The sequence below is a fragment of the Camarhynchus parvulus genome, chromosome 4A, assembly GCF_901933205.1.
Source record: "Camarhynchus parvulus chromosome 4A, STF_HiC, whole genome shotgun sequence".
Lineage (NCBI taxonomy): Eukaryota > Metazoa > Chordata > Aves > Passeriformes > Thraupidae > Camarhynchus > Camarhynchus parvulus.
This window is the reverse complement of record NC_044600.1, coordinates 4,746,016-4,771,337: the sequence shown is the minus strand read 5'-3', so window position 1 is coordinate 4,771,337 and position 25,322 is coordinate 4,746,016. Positions and strand designations below refer to the sequence as shown.

At 46.1% G+C, this 25,322-nt stretch overlaps 1 protein-coding gene across 1 annotated transcript in view; it reads left to right on the top strand.

Annotated features, from left to right (window-relative positions):
- The window catches only part of SH3BGRL (SH3 domain binding glutamate rich protein like), a 30,123-nt gene extending 5,784 nt beyond the window's left edge, over window positions 1–24,339 (top strand). Inside the window, exons 2-4 of the mRNA XM_030967619.1 lie at window positions 16,136–16,321; window positions 19,164–19,244; window positions 22,248–24,339. Coding sequence (XP_030823479.1) covers window positions 16,136–16,321; window positions 19,164–19,244; window positions 22,248–22,280 — 300 coding nt within the window. The 3' untranslated portion in view covers window positions 22,281–24,339. The remainder of the gene's footprint in view (window positions 1–16,135; window positions 16,322–19,163; window positions 19,245–22,247) is intronic.
- Window positions 24,340–25,322: the final 983 nt, after the last annotated feature.

Sequence of the window (25,322 nt, the reverse complement as noted above, 5' to 3'; positions counted from 1 at the left end):
GTTCAGGAATGTTTCTGCTCAAACATGAACATTTGGTGTTAATGCCATTTGTTTAACCCTGGCCATACTCAGGGGAGACTTTCAGTTTATGATTAAATTTAAATGCTTTTGTTGGTCAGATATTTAATCGAGCCTGAAAGAGCTTTGATTGTAATTCTTATCTACTGTTGTTTGTCCCAGAATAAAAGCCTCCATCCAGGAGCACGTCCTTCCTGGGACAGCACCTCCAGCTCAATGTTAAGGCCATTTTCTAACACTGAAAAGCCAGCAGAGTGAGACTGAGCTTTAAAGCACCAGAAAAAAATGTGAAAGGTCAGCATTCAACTGGCCTGACTGAGGTTTGTGCTCTCAGGATACAGCTGAAGTTGTTTTCACATCCTGACTTACAGCTCCTTCCTGGACACGGTTTCCCCTGTGAGACGTGGATGTGGTGATTTATTTCTTTAATTAATGATCTGAAGTTCAGTTTTTCTGGGGCTGTTTCTGTGCATGAATCAGCCTCTCTAGAAATTCTAAAGGCGCTCGAGTGTAAAATTTTAACTACTACCTATGGTTTGATTGCTGGAGTGTTGGAGTGAAGAGAGGAGCCAAAGGCAGCTGTGGTTTGAAAAAGGATCTCAGGGAGATCTGAGAGCTGTGAGCCTCTTCCGGTGCTGCACAAATGGGTGTTATTCTTCACTGGGCTCTCTCCCAGCAAATGCGTGGACAGAGACAGAGCAGGGAGGAGAATCAGTGCAGTGTCAGAGGAGAAAGCTGTGCCTCACACCTGAGCTACCTGCAGCACAGGAGGTAGGGGCATCCATAATATTGAATCCATGGATTTCTGGAAAGTTTTGGACAAGCGTTAGCCAAGTTAAAAATCTTTTTTTTTTTTCAGTCTTTGACAATCTGCAGAAATTACCAGAAGATTCCTGCAGAGATCTGTGTTGGAATCTAAGGAAACAGTGCAAGAACAGCCTGCTGTTGCTGTCCCAGCTGGAAAACTGGGAAGCAACAATGGTTGTCCTGTGCAAGAATGATGTTTAAACTCTGCTAAAATACTGTTCAGAAGAGAGGCCTTGGAGCCATACTAGGTAATTTTACAAAAATACCATATTCATGGCCATGAAAAGCAAACAGAATGTCAGGAATGTTTAGGATGGGAAAGGGCAAAAGAAAAAAAAAACACTATAAATGTGTGGTGAGTCTGTCTTTAGTAGACTGGAATTGTTGTCTTTAAATGATATAGGAAGGTGAGAAGAGAGAAGAAAGTAGGGTGAGATGATCACTGTAGGAGGAACAACCAAATAAGGCAGAATTTTTGGATGATAAGGTGGAAGCTGTGGCTGCTCCATCCCTGGAAGTGTTCAAGGCCAGGCTCGACAGGGCTTGGAGCAACCTGGCACAGTGGAAGGTGTCCCTGCCCATGGCAGGGGGTGGAACTTGATGCTCTGTAAGGTTCTTTCTCACCCAAACCATTCTGTGATTCTGTGAATTCTGCAGTTGAGAAAGAAAGAGCTGAAAAAGTCTGAAATGTGATAACATCACGTCAGGCATGAGTGAACAAACAGGAAGGGATTATTAATAGTTTTTTCTATTTGAATGACTTAGGGGGAGTGAGTGGAAGTGGCAGGTTCAGAGTAAATGAAATGCTTTGTTTGACAACACAGATTTCAGGGAGGAGCTCCCTGCCAGAGGACCTGGTGTGCAACAGAAAGTGCATGGGCTCAGAAAGTGAGACAAATTAAGGGGAAAAGTCTATTAAGGATATTAAACATTACTACTACACCTCTGACTCAAACCTGTGAATTACTGGAGTCTGGGAAGGAAGCTGATGTGGTGTAGCTCTTTGTGCTCAGCCTGATGGCGTGCACTTCCCTGGGATCTGTGACCAGTGCAGACAGGAGACTGGGCTAGACAAGTGTTGGGTCCAACCCAGTAAAGCTTTCTTCTCTTCTTGAATGAAATTGGCTCTGCTCCCAAAATTATGTGAACAGTTTGCATTAAAAAAATTAAGACTTATGTTGTCCAGGAAAATGTTTGGTGGAAAAGAAACATGTGTGTGTTTGGGATATGTTGGGTTGGTGTCTCAGCATTTCTTACATACAGAACAAGCACTGGGGGATTCCAAGACCAGCATCATTGTGCAGATGCTGACACACTGCATGTTTAGCCCATGTTTGGGGTAGGTGATCAGACACCTCTCCTGCCTTAGGCATAGATCAAAGTCAACTGGAAAAGCCTGATGGAAACAGCAAACACAAAGCCTCTGGGAAAAATCATGGCAGTTTTCACACATACCCACGTTTTTATTGGGGTACTTGTTGCCAGGCAGGTTTAAACAGCACATCTGTATTCACCTCATGGGATCAACCTCTGGCTGTGCTTATATCACTGGGAATTGTGCCATGGACTACAGCAGGACAAGATTTTATTCCTTAGGAAATACTTAATGCTGCTTATCCAAGACATTCCTGTGCACATGTTGCAAATGTATTTGGCCAGAGCAGCAGCTGCAGAACAACTGGCAGAGCAGGAAAGGAAAAGAATAACTCTGTGAATGAATTAAAATATATCCCAAAACATTTTCACTGGATATGGATAGAAATGAAGTTCAAGTGAAGCTGATCTATGGCTAGTAGATGTTTGGTGTTTTTTGTTTTCCCTAGGCAAGAAATACAATATATGTGAATAGAAATATAAAGGAGCAGGTTTGCAAATTTCCTTGTTAGTGCCCTGGTAATCCTGATTAAGAACTGGAAATTCCACCCTGTAATGTAGATAAACAAGTCCCTTGGTGCTGGTAGCTCAGTCCATGGAACCTTTCTGCCTGAGCAATCTTCTTCCAATTTTCTGTTCCCTTCCATCACGTTAAAGTGTCCCAGGAGGTGCCTGTGAGAGCCTCCCTCCCCCTGCAGAGGTCTGGGCTTTGTTGTGCCTGCTGTGGAAAGATCAAAGTAAATCCATAACGCTAACTTGGGTAATGTTCCCCTCAGGAATTTACACCTGGATGCACTGAGGAGCTGCTGGACAGACAGCTCCATCTTCCATGGAATGATCTGGGACCCAAGCTGGCAGCTTGGAGGGTGCTGGGAGAGCCATCACCTCCCACTGCCAGCCATCAGCATTAGGCTCAGACTGAGGAACAGCAGGGGAATGAAGCCATTTTGGCTGCTTGCCCAGGCCTGGAGAACTCCATCCTACAGCAAATAAACAGCTGGGGACTTAAACTTTGAAAAAATAAAATGCTGTGTGTATTTATCTTAGTTTCTGATTGGGGTAAGCAGATGCTGGCTTGCACCGAAGCAGAAGGAAGCTTGTGGTTTAGGAAAAAAAAAGGAGATACCATGGTGACAAGAGGGATCTATAAAACTTATAAAAGACAGTGGGGAGTTGCAAAGTGGCTCCAGGTCGTGGCTCCAAGGCATGGGCAGCATCCAGATGAGTGCTCCTGCTCTGGGGTGAAGGTGGCACTGCCCTGTGGGCTGCAGGGATGCAGTGGGTGAGAGCAGCCTGGTGATGGAACAACCTCGCTGTGTTGGGAAATGCTCCATTTTGTTCATTCCTGAAAGAGTCACTTTGGGATGTCTCCTGAGCAGCCCTGAGAGCACAGCCCCAGGCACTGGCTTTCCTGGCTATGGCAGGCAGAGCTTGGCCAACTCCTGTGTTGTTTCAGCTGCCCAAAGCGTTAGAAACTGCAGGTCTTGTGAGAACAATTTATCTCTCCCACTTAGAGACACAGTTTTTAGGCAATATTTTGTCCAAGTAACATAGAGAAGGATCTGGGGCCTTCAGGATTATTCACACTTGAAATGTTACCCAGGGCAATTAATTACTTGGTTAGAAAACTGCCCATACAGGCTGTGCTCTGCTGAATCTTTCCTCTCCAGGAAGCTTTTTAGGATGCTGTTCTATCTCAAGGCTTTTCTCGCAAAGAGAAGGAAAATTTGTATTTAATCCATAGCTTTTTCTCTTCCTTTGTATTATGATATTTAGGTATTTTAGTTGAAGAAAAAAGCTTTGTTCTCTTAAAAAAATTACTTGGTTTAGTTTTAGAACAGCAGTCAGTAAAAAGACTCTTTGTTAACTACAATCTGTGGTATATAAATTCTTCAAAGATAAAAAGTAATACACATCAGAGGCACCTGGATCCCTGAGGCCATGTTGTATTTCTTCTTAAAGTAGTCTTTTATTTAAAGAATAAATGCCTGGCAATATAAAGGCAGTGAAACAGCAATTAATGCTGTAAACTTTACTCCTGTCGGTTAATTTAGCCTCTGTGTGCTAAACCATACAGGAAATAAACTTTGCTTTTATTGTAAACCACAGGGGCCTCGTGCAGAACTGTCAGTGCTTTTAACTCCTTCCCTGACATGAGTTCAGCTCCTCACCACAAGCACAACCAAACCTGTTTTCCCTCTGCTGTGCAGGGCTACTCATCACCAGCAGAAATCCACAGCTTCTGAAAAATAATTACAGGAGCAGCTGTTTTAATAAACCCCCAAAGTGCAGCCCTGGGTGTGCTGTTACCTCAGGCTGCTTCCCTGGAACATTATTGGAGTGCTGGGCTGGTGGGGAGGGTGAAGTCTCAGGGGCACTGAGGTGGGACCTGGCAGTTTGTGTCAGTTCTTACAGGGTGGAGTTGCTGCCAGCGTTGCACAGACCCGTCCTGGGATCTCCATGAAGCTGAAGATGAAGGAGAAATAATTCTTCTGGCTTTCAGAAAGAGGCTGGCTGAAAAAACCAGATTTAGAACCTGTGACAACAGAGGTGAGGTCCAGACTAGCAGGACTTTTTAAAGCTTCCAGAGCAAGCAGTCAGGTGACCAGCAGCACCTTCAGGGCCTTTCCCCTGCTTTTCTCAGCCACATGGTAAATATTTGAGTATTGAGGAATATGTCCTGTGTCAGAGAGTTGTCTGCATCTTGTGATACTGAACCTCACTATCTTGTTGGAGATCAGTCTTCTGTGTGGTAAATTGCTTTACAGTGTGCAAAGCCTGTGGGGCTGGGCTGTGGTGTATTGATGCCATTTGTAGAATGAGCCAGAAATGATCCCTGAAAGTAAATAAGCAGTGATTTGAAAAAATAATTACTCCTGATGGCTCAGGAAAGGGAGCTCTGAGAGGTGAAGAGAAAATTGTTGAAGGAGTCTGTGACAGAGGTAACTTGGACTAACGGACTTTTTTTTTTCTTCCACATAGCAAAAGTTCCCCTTTCCCTGTTTTGTGACTCAGGTGAGAGAGTCCAGTGAGATGCTGAGGCTGTGGACACCCCAGGAACAGCAGAACAGGTGGCTGATGGGTGGGATGCTCCCAGACCCTGCCACTCTCAGCCCTGTGCTGTTCAGTTGTTGTTAGTTAGGTGCTGGGCTTTGGGAGGAGTGGATCTGTTTGTTTTTATTTAACCCAGCCCTGAGTTTGGATGCTGTGACAAGGCACATGGAGACTTCCAGGGAAACTCAGCCTGCCAAGCTCCACGTCTGCTGCAGAAAACAACTGTGTGTAATAAATGAAGAGTTCATATTCTGCTGCTGCTTATGCTTTGTCAGTGCATAACTGAGATAATGGAGCCTGTATTCCACAGTAGGAAGCTTGCTCTCTGTTGGTTTTGGACCAGACAAGCAGTTTTCAGGCTTATAAAAGTCAAATGCCACAAGACTGACTTAGAAAATTGCCAAGGGTCAATTTATTTAGTATTGCAATGCTGGTGTTTTCCTTTGGATGATGACAATTCTGGGTGCTGCAGCGTCAGCAGTGGTTAAAGCTATAGTTTGCCATACGTCAGTATTTCTTTACATCCTCACCTAAAGGAAAGTAAGAGGAAGCCTAGGTTTGGAAGCTTGATTTTGCAAGATGTTTATTCTGGATAACTAAAGTAGTCATTAAGAAAAGTAAAAAAAAAAAAAAAAAGTCCTGATATGTGGATATTTGCATTTGCAAGTCCTTCCTGCTGCTGAGTGAAGCAAAAGCCTGCAGCAGGAATGACCCGAGGCCATGGTTTGACCCCTGCTTTCAGTCCTTTTTGCTGCTGGGAGAGGCAGTCCTGCCTCCCCTGGCCATATCTTCCCTTTGCTTGCAATGGCACAAGAATGCCCCAGTCAGCTGTGAGCTGGGCTGGCCCCAGAGCAGCACTGCTGGAGGAGACTCCCGGCTCAGAGCTCCATGGAGCCCGGCCAAGGCATAGCCTGGCACTGACCTCTGCTCTCTGACCAGGGACAGGACCCCAGGGAATGGCTGGAGCTGTGTCAGGGAAGGTTCACACTGGATGTTATAAAGAGATTCCTCATCCAGAGGGAGGTCAGGCACTAGAACAGTGCCCCAGGGAATGGTCACGGACCCAGAGCCCCAGGACCGCTTGGACAGCACTCTCAGGCACAGCATGGGATTGTTGGCACATCCTCTGCAGGGCCAGGAGCTGCACTCAGTGATCCCTGAGGGTCTCTTCCAGCTCAGCATATTCTGCGAGTCTGTGAGTTGGTGGAGAAGGCTTCTTTCCTTATCCCTGATTTATGCAGGTTGAGTGTCTGTGGTCCTGGACAGGAGCTGTGCTTCCCCGACCATCTGTCCTGGGTAATCCTGCCCAGACCCAGCTGGATGAGGGCAGGTTTGGGGGCAGAGCCCCTGCAGGAGGATGGGCAGGCTCTGGATGTTGGAGGGGTCAGGCTGTAGGAGTTTGGAGCTGCTATCAGGCATGCCCAGAGACTTCCCAGAGGCTCAGGCTGCTTCCCGAGCAAAGTTCATCCCTAATCAAACACAGCTCCTGGTGGGGCTGTTTGCAGAGATCACGTGAAGGGAGGGGAGACTCCTGCTGCTGTCCCTGGGCCTGGAGCCCAGCGTAAGCAGAGTGAAGAGTCAGGCACCCTCCATGCCTCCCATCAAACCTTCCTTGTCTGAGGGGACAAGTGTCAGTTGACACCTCTCCAGATCTGGGACACCTCCAGCATTCAGCAGCTGGCAGCTTCAGTTGCATTCACTGCTTTTCTGTGTTCAGGCTCTTGGGTTGTCTACAAAAGTAGGCAGGGAGGTTTAGTGCCTCTGCTAGTACCAGCTCCAGTGCTGCCAAAACTTCCTTGGACTTTTGGGTTTTACCTTCTCCCTTGCCCAGCTGCTGGGGATCTTGTGTTCCATGTGCATGGAAGTACAGTGTAAAAAGGCTCACTGTCTTCCCGTGAGCAAACGTCTCTGTTTTTTTTGGTTGATGATGGAATGAGGTTTTAAATGTTAAAATCCTGTATTAAAATCCCTGCAAATGGAAGTTTTGGCTATGTGGGGTTTGTTTGGTTTTGAAATCCAGGCAAATAATCCCATTGGGTATTGCTGTGACTTTTCACAGAACTTTGAAAAGAAGGAAAAAAGGAAGGAAAAATCCCAAAGAAACAGAAAGTCAGTCTCTGGATGCGTATGGAGTCTGTGTTTGGGGAGGCAGTCTTTGAGCAGGCCATGATTGCTGTGGGGAGGAGCTTTGGCATATCCTGACTTGTGAATGACTTTGACTTGGCAGTAGTGACCCTCTGTAAGCCTTTTACAGAATGAACAGAAGCATCTAAGCAGAGAGTAGAAGGATGTGTCATTTCTGGCTGTGGTGAGAACACAGATATTCTGACTAAAGGAGGGTGCAGCTGATCTGCACAGCCCCAGAACACTCCCAGCAGTTTGTGCATCTCTGGTAGGCTTGAGACTGAGCTGGGCTCTTGGGCAAAACAACTGGGTGCAGCCAGGAGCCAGTGCAGCCAGGAGATGCTGAATGAGCAACTGAAAATGTGTTGGGGAGCAGCCAGGAAGGAGGAGAGTTGAAGCAGAGTGCCCTGTGTCACCCTTCTTTTCATGGAATCATGGAATATCCTGAGTTGGAAGGGACCCACAAGGATCAAGTCCAGCTCCTGGCCCTGCAGACACCCCAACAATCCCACCCTGTGCATCCCTGGGAGTGTTGTCCAAATGCTTCTGGAGCTCTGGCAGCCTTGGGACTGTGACCATTCCCTGGGCAGCCATGTCAGTGCCCCAGCACCTTTTCCTTGCAGCCAAAAAGAGAGAAAGATTTACTTCTGAATTCGATGCTTCATTAGGAAAAGAGATGGGGTTTCAGCTGACAGAACCATTTTCATGTACTGGAACAAAATGTGAAGTTTATTAAACGGTACCTTTAACCATGGGCTTCAGGTGTTGTTGATAAGATGTTCTCTGTTAGAATCCTGGTGACACCCCAATAGTCCTTGACAGGCAGGTGCTAAAAGATGAATGGATTCACCCCCACTCATCTCCCCAGTGCTTGGGTATCATTTGTTAAAAGCAGAATTTGCCTTAAGCTGTGATAAAATGTTAATCCTTAAGGTGCCTTCATGGAAAGTAGACCTAAAACACATTAAAAAGTCATCAGGGCTTCGTTAGGCTGTGCTGCTGCTGTGTGCCAGAAGCTGGGGAGATATAAATAAGGAAATGTTACTTGTCCTCCTACTTGACTAATGGGCAGAGGAATCTGCTTTTGGCCACTGCAGGAGGAAAGCAGCTAAAGACACACTGGATGTTGCAGCAAGACAGTTCTGACTTATTTGGGGCCTTTTAGGATCTTGTTAGAATTTGACTGTAGTTGAGGTGTGGTGGAGTTGGCTGTGCTGTCTGACACTAAATTAGTGACACTGAACAACTTTGCTGGAACACTGAAGTCAAACCCTCCTTGCTGCAGCAAGAGAGAAAATATTTTTTATTTTTTCTTAACTAATTCCTTGAACTCCAACAGCAAGTTGGCAGAGTGGCACTTAGGAAGCTGCTCAGCTGTGCTGGGCTGTGCCAACCAGAGGGGCCAGGCTGGTGTTGCTGGCTGAACTTTCCAAAGCAGCCCAAAGGAACTAAATGCCAAATCCCCCATGGATTTTATTCTCTTTGCAGTCTGTGTCAGCGTAAATAAAAGTGAGAGTTTGGTCTCTAAGTGCCCTTGGCTCCCTTGAGAATCCTGATTCCCCAGGACTTTAGCACATGGAGGTGACGTGAACTTTCCTGTTTGGTTCTGGTAGGAGAAAACTTGTTCTGTGCACAAGGATCTTTGGACCTGGGTGTTGTTGGTGTGGGATTTAACAAGTTTTTAGGCTTTGGGTTATTGAATGAATGCAGTTACAATGGCATTATAATCCATGAGAGAAGCTTTTATTTTTGTTCTCATGAATCAGCTTTTTCATTTATGTAACTTTCTATGGTTTCTGGAGCAAGTGGTGGTCTTGTTTTGGGAAGTGCAGACTTTGTCCTTTGTTCCAGCTACACTTTTGGCTTGTGTTCCAAAATCTGGTCTATGGGGTGGTACCTTATGCCAGGCTAAAGCCCTTTTGCAGACAGCCCATGTGTGCTGCCAGACATGATGTAACCTCCAGGTTAAATTGCAAAACCCTTTTGGTAGCCTGGATTTTCCCCCAGCCTTGCTCTTGAGTGGTGGTCACTTTGCATCCTCTCACCTTTTCTTGGTCTTTTTTAAAAGCTGTCTTCCAAAGCCACACGTGAGCAGCAGGAATGTGGTTGTTGCTCTCAGTGGGAGCTGGAGCCTGTTTCCTCCTGCCCCAGGTCTTGGGCTGGTGATGCTGACACAGCCCAGGGTCGGTGGGTGCCTGGTGGTAAAAACCATTTCCAAATAAACCAATTTTAAGCTGTTGGGGTCTAACCACATTAAACCAGCGCTGCTGTGCAGGATTCATGTGGATATTGCCATGGGCTTTCCCAAAGGACCCTGCAGGGAGAGAGCCAGGACACATGGAGTCCATCTGGACACTGCTGAATTTCTGGAAAATGAAAAGAAAGAGCAGCACAAGTCCAGCATGAACTTTTCCAGCCTCCTGTGTTTGAGTGAGGTCCCGTAAGTTCATGGTGGTTTTGCTGTGTTTGTCCTCAGTCTCATTCCCTCCAGACCAGAATCCATCGGGAGAGACAACGATGGCACCACTCGTGTAATGCTCTGCTTAAAATAACCAGAACAAAGAAGTGCTTTGAGCTCTGTGATGATAATTACCCAGACCTAAAAATAAGCAGATGTTCTACCAGGCAGGGAGAAATAAGAGTGAGACAGGAATTGCTGGGAGACACCTGGCAGAGCTCTGATCAAGCCAGGTCATCGCTGGAGTTGCCTGCAGGTTTCCCACCCTCTGACTACATTTACAGTGGCACCACCAGAACTGGCACATTGGATTCTTAAGCTAAAATAGGAGGAAAAAATGGCTTATTCATACAAATAAAACCAACAAAACCACTCTAGACAAAAAAAAAAAATCTTCTGGAATATTAGAGTAAAAGCAAGGAAAAGTGTGATGGAGGGCAGGACTGAGGCTGCTCAGAAGAGAGCCCTGCTGCCATGTGCTGGGGTGGGGAATGAGCTTAGGGGGCCGACAGGAATCTGTGACATTTAAATCCATGGCTGAGCTGTTGGGCTGTTTAACTCCTACAAATTAGGTTGTAGTGGGAGGAGAAATTCTAAGCATTTTGCAGCTCATTTGCAAGGATGAGCTTCTGCATTAGGGACTCTGGGTGAGGAAGGCAAGGTCATTTGAGAAATTAGGTGAGACTGATAAAAACCAAACTAAAACCCCCAACAGTTTTTATTCTAATTCCAAAAAGTGGCCGTGGATTGTGGCAGTGTGGCCCCAGCTCAGTCCACAGGTGACCCTGTGACAAGTCAGTTTGTCATGGCAGCACTTGGCATTCCTCATGCTGCCCATTCCTCCCAGGAAAATCCCTTCCTGGGGTTTCCATCTTGCTGCTGCTGGCTGCCAGTGGCGTTTGCTCAACATTTCTTGCACTGCACTTTTCCCATTCCCTGCTTACATTTCAGCTTGTCCATCTTCAGGAGACTCTGAAGCTCCTGGAGAACTGATGGCTACAAGTCTGGCTACAGCCAGTAGCATAACCTGGAGTTTGGAGTTCACCTTCCTGCACAAAGCAGCTGCTTCTGGGATGTAAAGATTTGCTCCCACTAAGGAAGAAGCAGCATCTTTAAAACCATCATTGGCACACAATACAACTGCTTTAAAGCTATACTTGCTTTTGGTTATCTGGAACCCCGAAGGCTGGAATTGGAATTGGAAATGGAAAAAAAATGATCCCCTTTTAAATGTGTTGTCTTGAAACTGAATTGAGAAATATGTAAGATCAAATGTAAGATCTGCTCTAAGGTGTTGCTTCTCTGTTTTCTGGTGCTGGATCCCAGCTGTGAGGTTGGGAGAGGCAGCTCAGGACACACCTACAGCAGGAGCTGGAGAGAATCACAGCATCGTGGAATTGTTATGGTTGAAAAGACCTTTGAGATCATCAAGTTCAACCATAAACTCAGCCCCGTGTTCATCACTAAATCATGTCCTCAAGTGCCACATCCACATGTTTTTCGAACACTTCCAGGGAATGGTGACTCCACCACTTCTCTGGGCAGCCTGTTCTAACGCTTCATAACCATTTCCATGAAAAACTTTCTCCTGATTCCTAATCTAAACCTTCCCTGGTGCACCTTGAGGCCATTCCTTTTTCCTGATGTTGTAACTGATGATATAACGACGGCTGGGAACATCATAAGAAATCCATTTATAATTCTTTTAAATCCTCACAATAAAGCATGAGCTATTTAATCCCATAATTGGGAAAGAAATTAATAAAATCTATGTTTTTCCCCTACGTGGAGGTTGGGACACAGGAGCCACAGAAGTGGTGGAGAAGCCCCTGCCAAGGGCCAGGATGGCAGAGCTGCAGTCAGTAAGTTTGTGTTGGATCAAAACAGCAGCACTCAGACTGTAAACTTAATTTGAGTTCCAGTGGTCCATAAATAGATTTCCAAAACATGTCTATTGTCCAACCAGGGATTTATTTATAAACTGAAAAAATAACAAGACTGAAAAAAACCAACGCAAACCCTTCCTTGGCCAGCAGCGTGGACTGGACTGTGCTGTGTCTGCGCCTGTGTGCACCAAACGAAATAGACCCTTCTGTGAAGTCCAGTTCGAAAAAGTGTTTAAAATTAGTGTTTCCCTGCAGTGGGGTGGTGCTGGGAGAAGCTGGCTCTTGAACAGCCAGCACAGTGCTGGCTGGAGCTGAGGCTGGAATGCTGCCTGCTCACTGGACCAAGGTTCTGCAGCATCATCCCTGCCTCCTTTCTGCTTATTATCTTTTAGCTGAGTTCTTTTTTTAATTGTTTTAATGATTAAAGATTTGGAAGAGAATCTAAAATGTTGCAGCATTTTCTAGAAAGTTTATTCCCACTTTGGGGTTAAAATTTTATTTTTGATTGATTGATTTGTTGGCAAACATCACCTGTTTGTACTCTTGGCAGCTTTGATGTGGTTTCTCTTGTGTTACTGACATCACTGATGGGAGTTAGATTAAGAACAGTAAATTGAATTTCTGATGTGTACTAAAGTGAGGGGCGATACTTGTTCACAATTCTACACTCATTTTTATAATGTTATTTTGTGCCCATGCTCTGTTGAAAGCTTAATGTTTCACGATTGGCTTGTAACTGGAAGAGAAGGGAATCTTGATACCCAGTGGATCTTATAGCACAAGATCACAGTGTGTGGTGAGACTCTGCTTAATCACCAATAACTTGCCATAAAGCTGTTTCTGTCCTGGAACCAGACCCTGAAATCCAAACCAAAGAGAAAATAGATTTGTTTCATTAAATGTTCCTTTCAGTATTATCTTGGGAACATCAGCAAGGAGTAAAATATCTCCACTCACCTTAGGAGTTGTTTTTCTCCCAAGTGTGTGTTGAGGCAGGATGTGTTTCTGTTTCTGGGGTTGGGTGAAGCCCAATGGGCTGTTCTGAGGGCAGTGGGGACTCCAGAGGATGCAGCCCTTCCTCCCTGCAGCCCTGGCTTCACCTGCTCCCACTCCTTCTCCTTCTATCCCTCTGTCTCCATCCCACAGGGATTTTCCCCTGATTTCTACCCATCCATTTTGCCCCCAGCCTCTTCTCTTCCTCACAGCTGTCTGTCCATCCCTTTCATTTCTCTGTTCCTATAATGTTGTGTCCCCATAAATGCTCCTGCCCCACCAGGGCTGGTCCCGAGCCCCAGGGCCCTGCCGGGCTCCCCAGCTCCTGCGCTGACTCCAGACACGTTCCCAGCTCTCCCGCTGCTCTCGGCCCTGCACAATGTGTCAGGAGCACTCGGGATAAACAAGGATTTTCGTGTTTGCCAACTGCAGTGAGCTGCCCTTCACGGGCCAGAGCGGCTTCAGACATGACAGTTGTTTATACTCAGGCTGAGGTGCGGGGTCTGGGAGGCGCTGGCCGCTCTCCACGTGGGGGAGGTTGTGTGGGCAGCGAGTGCTGCTGCTGACAGGCGCATCCTGAAGAGAGGCTCCTCGCTCCTTCCCAAACATGGGCAGCAGGAACCGTTTTCCAGCTCCGTCCCGAGGAGAACATGTGCCCTTTCAAGCAAGACAAAACACCCTGAAGCAGCAGCAGACGTCTCTTGCTCTATTTTCAGCCCTTCCCTCACAGTGCTATTCCGCTGCCTGTGATTAATGGAAGTTTTCTAAATAAAATCTCATAAAATAACAGGATCTGGCAGCTCGGTGTGCCTGCTGCCCAGCAGTTGGTGCCCTGTTTCTCTGGAGCATTTACTGCTCTTGTGTAAGTGCTCATCACCGTGGCTGGAGGATTTGTCTGAGGAGCTGGGAGAAAACAGTGCTGCTTAATCTCCCAACGGTTTTTTTGTCTGGCCAGAAAACAAGGGTTCCAGACTTATATTCCTCATGCATCAGCACCATCCTTGCTCTTCTGTAGAGTTCTCTAGAGAATTACCTCCCTTAACTACAGATGGCCTGAGAGCAACAGAGACCAAACTTCATGCTTGCCTTACAATGGTGCCTTTTATAGAACAAAAAAATACATTTCCAGCTTTGTTAGCTCTTCAAAGACAAGCAGAGAGGGTTGTGATCACCCTTTGGAGCCACAGTTAACAGTTTGGGATGTGGTTGTACCTCCTGGAGCTGGAAAAACAACCCAGAGATTGTGAGATGCTGGGAGGGTGTGAGGATGTATGTGTGGCTAAAACAATCTAATAGTCAAAAGGATTATTAAAAAAATGAAGTGACTTCTCACGGGATCAAAATGCTGATTTCTGTCCAACTCAGAACTCTTGTTTTACATGGCAGAGTGTACAGGTTAATGGTAGAGTGGGTAAAAGCTTTGTTTTCTCTAATTCCTTAATAATTCTGGAGCATCTCAAAGTGTGTTCTCACTAAACAATGCATTTTGGATAAGTTAAGGACCTGAGAGTAATAAAAACTATTTGGATCTGAAATTTAGAGATTGTAGGAAATGGTTAATTAAACATGTAACTGGTTCAAGGAAAAAAATTTACATTTACTACTGGGTCATAGTGACCAAAGAGTTTATAATTCCAAAGACTTTCCCTTATTTTAGCCCTACAGAACAGTTCATTAATGGAGTGCTCCCTTTTTTCCCCTCTGAGCTGTAGAGCGCAACAGAGAAAAGCTTCCCCTCCTGCTGCTGTTAGAGGCAGGCAAGGAAACCTCTTACCCAGAGCTTTGAGTCTGCTGAGAATGTTTTTATACATCCTCTACACAAGTTATTTCCTCGGGGCGGTATTAACTCCTCCAGTTTGATTTATTTTTAGCCATGATGAAAATTAGCAATATCCTTGTGTTTCAGGGTGCTCACACAGCGAGTCCAGCGGCTCCTGTGCTGACGTGGTGGGAGGAATCACCCTGGCTTCTCAGCAGGCAGCTTCCCTGCTGGAGCTGGGAGCACGTTTCCCTCTGTGGGAGAGCAGGATCGGTCCCTCTGAGCTGGATGTGCCCCTCCCGAGCTCTGCTTGACCCTGCCATGGATAGAGCAGCTCCAGACCTCAGGGAGTGCCTGAAGATTCCCTTATGGATGTGCTGGCTCTGTTCCCCGGCCCACATCCTTCAGGGCAGCGCTCTCCATCACACTCCCTGCTGCTCCTGCTGCTCCCGGCTCCCCGTGGGTGCGGGGCGGGTGCCCGTGGGTGCGGGGCTGGGTGCCCGTGGGTGCGGGGCTCTGCAGGCTGGGTCTCTGCACAGTGCCCGTGGGTGCGGGGCTGGGTGCCCGTGGGTGCGGGGCTCTGCAGGCCGGGTCTCGGCCCGGTGCCCGTGGGTGTGGGGCTGTGTGAGCCGGGGCACGGGCTCCATATTTGGCTCTGGGCTGGCTGTCCCTGACCCCGGCAGCTCTGGGTTTGCCTGTGGCCATATATGGAGTGGCTGCTCCGGGAGCTGCGGCTGACCTGAGTTAGCACTAGCAACATCTGTGTGAAACGCTGCTCCTGCGGCACTCGGCTCATTAGGGTAAAGCCAGGCCCTTGGATTGGCTTTGCAGTGAAGGGGGTAATTTCAAGAAAACAAATTTTCCATTAAATTCTATTTTTTTATTGTTTGCTAGGATGTGCATGGTTATAATCTCCTTTGTGGTGCTGAAGTTATGCAGAGGGAGAGCAGAACATTAGCAGAACATCTCTGTGTCAATAAGTCAGTAATTCATAATGACAATAATAAAAACCTCCTTCCCTGTGCAGAGCCAGCACCATACTTGCCACACAGATCCTGCTTTTCCCTTGGATGCTGTGTGAATGTACAAGGATGGGTGGCATCAGGTTGGGACCTCACCCAGCTTCCCTGACAGAAGTTAGGATGGGGATGTGGGGTCACAGCTCTCCAGGGACTGTGCCTGCCCTGCAGACACCCAGGACACAACGGGAGAGGGGTGTCTGTGCACACAAGTGTGAGCCACTTCTCTTTTGTCACTGAAGTGGACAAAAGCCTGGACTCTGAGAAGGAATGGGGAGGTTCAGCCTGTGCTTCCAAGGGCACAAGGAAGCATTTTGTACCTCAAATGTGCCTCCAGCAAACTCCACTGCACCTGAAAAAACAACGTTCTGGCCAGCACAAGGGCCCTGCTCACAACTCTGCTTTTAGGTGGGCACCTTTAAGGTACACAACACTCACATTTGTGTAGGGACAGCATCTTTACACCTGTTCTGTTTTATAGGAGCCAGCTCTGACTCTTCAGAAGATACTTTTTCGTTCTAAGAATTTTCTTACCATTCCTGTTTTCACCCCCTGATTTCTGCATCGAACCCCAGAGCGGCATCAAAAATAATTTCACTGATTTTGTTTACCTTTATCTCCCTCCCTCCTTCTTTTGTGACAGATTAAAAAGCAGCAGCAAGATGTGTTAGGCTTCTTGGAAGCCAACAAAATTGAATTTGAGGAGAAGGACATCGCAGCTAACGAGGAGAACCGGAAATGGATGCGGGAGAACGTCCCCGAGGACAGTCGGCCTGCGAGCGGGAACCCCCTGCCCCCCCGGCTCTTCAACGACAGCCGCTACCTCGGGGTGAGGGCTGCTGCAGCCTCCTGGGCCTGTCCCCTCAGCTCCAGCCTCCTGTGCTCATCCCCTCACCTCCAGCCTCCTGTGCTCATCCCCTCACCTCCAGCCTCCTGTGCTCATCCCCTCAGCTCCAGCCTCCTGTGCTCATCCCTCAGCTCCAGCTCCCCTGTGCTCATCCCTCACCTCCAGCCTCCTGTGCTCATCCCTCACCTCCAGCCTCCTGTGCTCATCCCTCACCTCCAGCCTCCTGTGCTCATCCCTCACCTCCAGCCTCCTGTGCTCATCCCACTCCTCTTCCTCACTGCCACCTCCTGTGCTTCACTGCAGTGAGCAGCAAGGCAGGGCTTGCCCAGCTGCAGTTGCCCAAACTGGGAAGGCTGTAGGAGGTGTTAGACATTTCCTCCCATCTTGGCTTTTAGTAATAATTCCCTCCACTGATTCTTGAGTCTTGAGTTTTCGAGTCACACCATAAGAAAGATTAAAATGTAGACCTCTTGATTTGGATCCTACCTTGCAGTACATACTTAATTTTCTTTTCCTGTGGTTTTTTTCCCATTTTATGGCTCTGAAAGTTGCCAGGCTTTTTAATCCTCATTTTCCCCATGATTGTGAACTAACACCTCAAAGAAATCTGGTCCTTTTAGACCAAGCTTACGTTCTGTAGCAAGTTCAGAGATCTGTTCTGCCTGTGTGGGGCTTGCCAGTACCTGTGAATCCCAGATCTCATGAATTGATATCTGCCATGATCATAAATCAGTTTTCTGATCCTTCTTGGGATGAGCTCTGTGTGCTGCTGTGGTTCACTAACTCCAGTGCCTTGGACAGATTAAAACTTGTGTTGCAAACAAAAATCCTATGTAATTATTTTAATGCTTGATCAAAAGTAAGTTGCCCTGCAGTACTTGTACTCAGCAGGCCATGCTTGAATGATTATTAGATTAACTGTTAGTTTTATTTTTAAAACTTAGTATCTTCTGAACAGAGCTCACAGTGTGCATTCCTCTGCTCCTTTTGAAGTCTGTTTCTGACCTGCACAGTCCGTAAGTCAAGACCTGCCAGCTCTGGACCTTTGTGAGACAAATCTGTGCCTACTGAAAGAAATTATTCTCAATGTGCCAAGAAAAATTCTTGCTTGTAATCGAAGCAGAACTTGAAATAATATCCACAGTGAACTGTTGAGCCACTTAGCTCTCAAAATTTTACTGACTGGTTGTGACATGGAAAAAGGTTGGTTTGGAGTGACAGACATAAGGCTCAGTAATTACCTGAGAAGGGGTTGGTTGCAAGGTTCTTGCTATGGTTTTATTTCATCCCCAAAATTTTGATTGATGTCATGTTGAACTCTTGAAATTTGGTCAGTTTCTGTTGCTGGATTCAAGTTGCTACAGTTCAGCTTTCAGGAAAGTAAAAGTTAATTCTGTGCCCAGAATTTGAACCTCTTTCTGTCTTTATCTGATGCCTCTCAAGCATGAAGTTCCCTGTTTGTTCCATCTGATGCAGCACAAGTGGCAGAGCAAAGAGCAAATTGGCCTTCCTGGCCCATGCACAGCAGAGGCTGAACTGGAGATGCTGTGTGGGCTGGCATGAGCCCTGCCCCTCAGGCCCAGGAATTCCTGTCCTGGGAGATGCTGTGGAGCAGGCTCATGGCCTGTGCACCAGCCAGATAAACAATCCCTTTGTTATCAAGCAGCCCCAGTCCTGTCAACAGAAGGGCTTCAGGGAGGATTTACCATAATCACACACATTTTTATCAAACCAGCACACGAATGCTGCGTGTGCAAATGGAGCAATAATTTGATATCCCTGAAGTCCAGGCAGCTGGAATCTTCTGGTTCCTGTACTTTGTTCTGTTCTGGCTGCAGCAGCCTCTCCTTAGAGCTGCCCCCTCAGCTGCTGTTCCTTAGGCTTTTGCCTCCCAGACAGTCAGGAATCCAGAGCAACATGCCCTAAACAGCTCTCCCTGGCTCCAGCCTGAGATGGAGCTGCTGCCTGCCTTGGGCTTCCCAGCCAGAACTCCTGCATCCAAACATTGCCCAGGAAAGATGGAGGAGCTGGTAAAGTTACAATCAGTTAAAAATGGAGAGCAGGAAAGTCATTGGATTGATCCCTGCTGAGTTCAGAAGTCGGTGTGAGGGAATTGTGTGGTAACTTGGACAACAGTGAGCTTGCACAAAACTTGTGGGTTCCTTTAGATGGAGTTTGGCAACTGCTATTTCTTATTTATTTATTTATTTATTTATTTATTTATTTATTTATTTATTTATTTATTACCTTAATTTTCCTGGGAAGTGGCTGTGTGTGTTCAGGGCATTTGTAGTGCACTGTGAGCAAACAGTGCCACCCCATTGCCTTCACTTGCACAGACTAATCCTTAGTGGGAAATGTGATGGCAAAAGTGCACTCGCAGTGTTAAAGTTCCAGTTGAACTTCTGACAGATTTAAGAGCTGGAGTCACAGTTGCACAATTGCCATCCATATCAGGAGTCAGCAATGACATCTGGGAACATCAGGGTTTCTGATGACAGGGTCCAGGCTCAGCTGCTCCACACCAGACCAGTTACACCGCCTGCCTTGTGTGGAGTCTGTCCCTTTGGGAGAGGCTGGAGCACCTCACAGCAACACCTTGTTGGTACACAGAATGAATTCCCAGCTTGTCCCTTTCCAGCCTGACCAGTTTGTGTGCTGTTAGTGCTAATGCCACATACCTGAGCTGATGCTGAATTTTGCATTCGGGCACAGGAAACACTTTGCTTGGTGTGGGTTGGGTGATACCCTAAACTGACTTGAGATTATTTCTGACAATTCACTCCTCTGTCTTTTATTCCCCCTCCCTCCTGCCATGGTGAAGGACTACGATGCTTTCTTCGAGGCGCGGGAGAACAACGCCGTGTACGCGTTCCTGGGCTTGACTGCCCCTCCTGGCTCAAAGGTGGGTGAGCACCTCCTCGCAGGGAGCCTGTGGCTTTCACCTCCTCCTCTGCTCACAACAGGATCTGGTACACGTGCTGTCATTGCCCCCATCTATCTCCCTGGATGATACTCAGTCTCCAGAGGCTCTCAGGCTTCACTTTCAAAAGAGTGGTTAATATTTGCACTGAAGAATGCATAAGAAACCTAGATGAAAAAATTATCCCAAAATCAAAGAATGTTTTCAATTCAGTAAAAAAAATTAAATTATGTGAAATTTTGATGAGATTTTTCTGCTAGAAAATCCCTTGAAACCAGAGTCACTGTTTCTGAAATAACATGTCTTGCTTCAGAGTAATTTTTTCCTCTGGCTTGTTATCCAAAGCTTATTTTCCTTTGCCAATTACGAACTGGGTTACTGCTTTGTGGATGCAATGGGCTGGAATTCTCCTTTTGATTTTGATAGGATAAGACAAGCCTGCTTTATACGTTTCACTTGACAGCAGCAGGATCCTCCAGGTCACTTCCAGCTTTCCTGTTCCAGTGGATAAACGTGCCGCTCCCTTTCAGCTCTACTCATGTACGAGTCCAAGGTCGTGCTGTGCACATCACTAAGAGACCTAATTTTAAAGGTGGATGGTGATCCATGAGCAGGGAGCACTGCAGGTTGTGGGGCGGACTGAAGCAGTTTTGGGAGCCAGATTTCCAGCAGTAGCTCCACTGGGGATGGTGTGATGAGGAAAAACTGCCTCGTGCAGAGCTGCCCAGAGCAGAGGCTGGGATATTCACCTCAGCATTACCCACTGCTGGCATCAGACCAGCTGCACACAGCGCCACAGTCCTGGTGAAGTTCCTTGGAACATCTGCACTTCACTGCTCAGCAGTGAAGGAGCCAAGGAACCAGGGGGGATGCAGGGAAGCTCGTGCCTTTCCCCTGGGAAGTGCAGTGGTACCAGAGAGCAGCTGCTGCCATAACAAATCAGGTCACCTGTCTCAGTAACGTTGGGAACGTCGCCGCTTCCCAGACCTGCTGGGTGGCAGGAGCAGCCAGCATGGCTGGCAGGAGCTCTGCTTATGTCCTAAGGGATGCTCCAATTCTGTCCTCACCTAAGGAAAAGGTGAATTTTAAACAGAAGGGACAGAACACAGCTGTACCTTGCTGAATTTCCATGTTGTGTGGGGCTGATGACAGTAAATAACCTTTGCAGTGGTGATCTCGTACCCCTTTTGTCCTGCTCTGAGGCTGACTTTGGGAATCCCTCCCACAATTAGGATGTCCAGTCAAGTCAGTTGCAGGCTGCTGAGGAGGGTACACAGATTTGTAGGTGCTGAAATTGATGTTTCCAGCATAGCTGTGTGCAGCTTGGATATAATGCTATAGGGAATGACATGGCAACTGCAGAAAATGGCAGGAGGCTGGGAGCAGCCTTGGCAGGAAACCTCCATTGGATGCCATCAGGAGAGATTTGGAAATTATTTGATCCTCAGCACAAAGGTTTGATCTTAATGCTAAACAGGACTGGCTCAGAAGTGAGCATGGTAAATTCAAGTAACTATTTTCTGAGCCCTGATGGTTTGGTTTGTCCTTTGGATCTACAAACTCTGGAAACGGCTGACCTTCAGTTTTTCTTAAACATCTCTACTTCAAGCAATATGGGTGGATTTTAAAGGGAGAGGGTTTTGTGAGTTAAAAGCTATGTTTATTTATTTATTTATTATGGATTTAAGGATTGAGAGGATGCTCAGTGAGGGGCCTTGAAGGAGAAATAAGGAAAAGTATGAAAGGGGGACAGTGTCAGGCAAACTGAGTGTCAGAGAACTCAGCCAGTGTCAGTGTCAGAGAACTGAGCCTCTCCCAGATAACTTGGAGGCCTACGCCCAAGGAAATGGAGTTTGACCTCTAAGAAAAATAGGTTAGTAGGTTACTTGTACCAACCTTCCTGGGCATGAGGGAAATACCAGGAATCCTCTCCAGCTTTCCAGTGCCTGTTCTGAAGAAATGTACTTTGTATTGAAGACAAACAACCAGTGAAGTGTCACCATTGCAGTGCCCTGGGCTGTTTAAGGGAGTTGTTACAAAGCCAAGGGAACCTTCTCCTCTTTCTTACCGTTCAAAGAACCACTTGTCTTTTAGAGAATATCAAACACACTGCTTTTTTCCAGGCTCTGTAGCTCTTTTTGATCTTCCTTTCATTGCTCACCTGCCTTTTGTGCCGCGGATGGCCGGGATGTCCTCGCGCGAGGCCTGTGGGTGCACGGTGACATCCGAGCCCTGGTGACATCCTGGCCCTGCTCTCTGAGCTGTGACAGGCCAGCAGAGCAGAGCACAGGCCAGCAGGGCAGAGCACAGGCCAGCAGAGCAGAGCATGGGCCAGGAGCATGGCAGCTCCAAGCCAGGCTCTTCCCACGCCCTGGGTTCAAAGGCAGGATGAGGGCAGTGAGCCAGGACAGCCAGAGTGAGCCACCACGTCCAAAATACAGAGATACACGTGGGACTTCCTGCCCTGCAAGCTGGGGTCACCCACTGTGTCTCCTCCTAAAAAAATCATACAGACCTCTTGAAAATTCCCCTCTTAGTCCTTTCTCCTCATGTGTTTTGTTTATTTAGCAATGCTGGGTCATGGTGACAATGATATGGAATCTGTTATCTTGAGTATTTCTATGCAGTCACAAAAGCAAATGGCTCCAGCACATCTTGGCAGATGTTGAACTTTGTCCTTTCAAATAAACCAGGCTGTCCCTGCTGAGGTGCTGCACTGAGGGCATTGGGAATTCATTTCTGATTCATCTCCTTCTAGGTCATGGTGCTGCTAGCAGGTAATTAAATTAATCTGCAGTCAAAAATACACTCAGAGGAACCAAAGGGAAATTCCTTTTGCATTTCTTCTGTTGTCATTCTGTTCCCATTTGTGATCACCTTTCAAAGGCTGAAAGAAGATTTAAAAATGCAGGTTATTGCTTTACAGTGTTCCTTTGGAAACATACTGAGAAACTACTAACGTGTAATTCTTCTTTGCTGTTTCAGGAAGCTGAAGCACTGGCCAAGCAGCAAGCGTGAATTTCAACTGCCTTAAATGTCTGTAAAGGGAATTTCCACAGCTTTTTTATAAAATAGTCCAACTGTCTCTGCTTCAAGAAATGTAGATGTGATTTCTAACATTTGATTGGTGCTTGCAGCATTCACTGTCCATAACACAAATTGAACACAGGATGGAAATGGGAAATTCAGGGTAGGAAGCCAGGAGTGGGTTCTGATGGAAGCTGAAGCAATCAGACATGAATGAGTTACATTTAGTTTAAACTGTCCTGGCAATTCATCCGTTTTGTGTAAACTTAAAGAAACTATTTTAGTACTAAAAATGTAGATGGGTTTTACCTAGAGATCCAGCTATTTAAACTATGGAAAACAGCATCTAAAACCTCGTCAGATACTAATTTAGTGCCTGAGTTGCCTCAAAAATGTTACTGAGTTACACAGTAAATTTGCAGTGTCTTTCCTGGTTTCAGATGAATTTGTAGGTGGTACTGTGTAGTTTAACCATTGTAGTCACTTTGGAAAGTTGTGTTTGTCTTCTGTAGAATGGATATTTAAGGTTTGTATTGTTACAGTTGTACAGGTGATAAAACCCCCAACAAACCCCATGTACTTCTCATTTAAGTGATCTGTGTGGGCTCTTTGGACAGAAAGGGCAATGGACACGGGTCCCTCCCAGCTGCCTAAGCACGAGCAATGACACATCTGGGCAAGATTCAATGTTGCAAACAAGCCAAAACAGCCAGAAATGGCCTTTCCTTACCTGTGTAAGGGTGAAAGCCTTTAATGTATTTCTCTACAAAAATACCAGTTCACACTGCTTAGAGCATTAAACATCTCACTGCATGTTCAAGTAGCCATTAGGTTCATATAGTATTTTTTCAAATGAGGAAATAAATGTTTGAATAGCAAAAGTTACTGTAATTAAGCAAGACTTTTTTTTTTAAGGTTGAAAAACTTCATTTCCATTCTTATTGCCATATCATAAAACTATTATAGGAATTGCAAATCTCTCAGTGTCTTGTGTGGGTGAATTTACCACGTGCAATATTAACCTGTGTGTTCTCCCAGTGCTCATGAGGGAGCCTGTAATTCCTGGCCATATTTTAATTCCTGATTTGTCATTTTGGGAGCCTGGGAAGCAGTTGGAAGCTTGTGCTTACAAAAGCAGCACAGCATCACGAGGCAGAGGGATGGATGGATGGATGGATGCTGCCTTACCTTAAAGATTAACACACACACAAAACTGTGCTTTTTTATTAACACCTTTTGTCAGGAGTTACTGCAGTTCTGTGAAATTTAAGATCTTTTGGGGATGGAAGTTTGGTTATATTTTAAATCCAGCATCAGATTTTTGTTGTTCACTATGATTTCATCTTTTCGAACAAGGTTGTTTTTCTTTCTTAATATTGGCCAAATCTTTTTCTGTGTCTAAATTCCTGCTCAGGTTTATGGGAACTGTGGAATACCAAGTGAAGGGTGGTGAGGAAAGTGGGATTTGACACACAAGTCTCTGTACTACCCACAGCAGTTTGCTGTGCTTCCTGTGCACGTTTGGTGAATTACAGCCATTATTTTGGAGAAGCTGTAATTAAAAGTAGCTGCCAAATTCTGTCAGTTCAGTGACCCAAAACATTCTGAAACGAGGTCAATCCCTGTCTCAACGGTCAAGAAAATTGCCAAGTTTAAGAAAGCAAAGTCACTGCCCTCGTGTGTCCCCCCCTTGCCATATGGGAGCATTCAAACTGTAGCAGCATTCCTAAGGCAGCTCTGGCGAGCCAGGCTGAATTATTCCTTTGTCCGGGGAACAAGGCACCAACACAAACTGAAAATACCCAAAATCTCTTTGTTGTGTGTGTAAAACTCGAGTTTTTTGATGCAGATCTCTTGCATGACTTTAGGAGTGCCAGGAATCTGTTACCTCTGTGCTGGTTTTTTCTGTTTCCATGGGTGCAAGAATTGAATTTGTTCTTTTCTTTCTTATTTTTTCCTATGTAGAAAGCAGGCATTGAGGATTGAACCTGTATGTTAACCATTCCTGTATCATTCCAATAAAGTTGGTTTAGAACACTTTCTCACTCCATGACTTGTTTGCACGTTTTGTTCACAGTTTGAAGTTTGAAGCTGAAAGAAGTGAAATTTTCAGATGAAAATATTGCTTTTTAAAAGTTCAGGATTTATACAAGGTGAACATCAGGGATCTGCTGCTGAGGGTGAAGTCTGCTGGCTTGGATCTTTCACCTGTTGCAGCTAATGGGATTTAATTACCAAATGGGATTTAATTTAGGATACACCCACCCAAAACAGTGTGTCAAAGTTTGGGTTATTTCCTCATTCTCCTGCTTTCCCACTCCTTCCCCAGGGCAGGGACAGGTTGGAATTGGCGTGGACACAGCAGCTGCTCCCACAGGAGCTCACCCAGCCCTCCCCTGCTCCTTTCCAAACTGTAATTAATTAGCTTTATGCTCCTCCCAGCAGGGAGCTGTGCTGTTTTCTATTTGTGTTGCCACAGGGCAGTGCAGGATAAATTTTAAACTAAAACTTCACTTACACCTTCCCTGTTTGCCAGGTAGATCAGCAGGTACCTCCTTCCTGCTTCACGTGCTGAAATTCTGCAACCCCTGCAAGATCTGCAGAGCTACAGAAATGACATTCTCTGCCTCTGACCTGCCCTGGGATTTGCCCAAACTCCAGACTTCAGTTCACATCCTCTGGAGGAAACAAAAACTTGATTTTTTTCAGAGTGGTTGGTAATTTGTACAGGAGCAGCTGAAGCACAGCCAAGCACCATCAGGGACAGGGGATTATTGCTGGTCCCTCTCATTTGTCCTTCTGTGCTGTCTTAGAACTGGTCCATGGGATGGGAAAAGGGCCAGCAATGCCATTTCAAAGTTGTAATGAATCCCATTTACTCCCCCATGTATCCACTCTACTTGTGCCACTCAGAAAAATTGCTGCTTTCCTTCTTTTTTTTTAATTAAAAATCCTAAAAACCCAGTTGTTATTCATTAAAGTTCAATGAAAATAGTTTCCCAAAATCTTTAAACACCAAGCTACACATGTGCG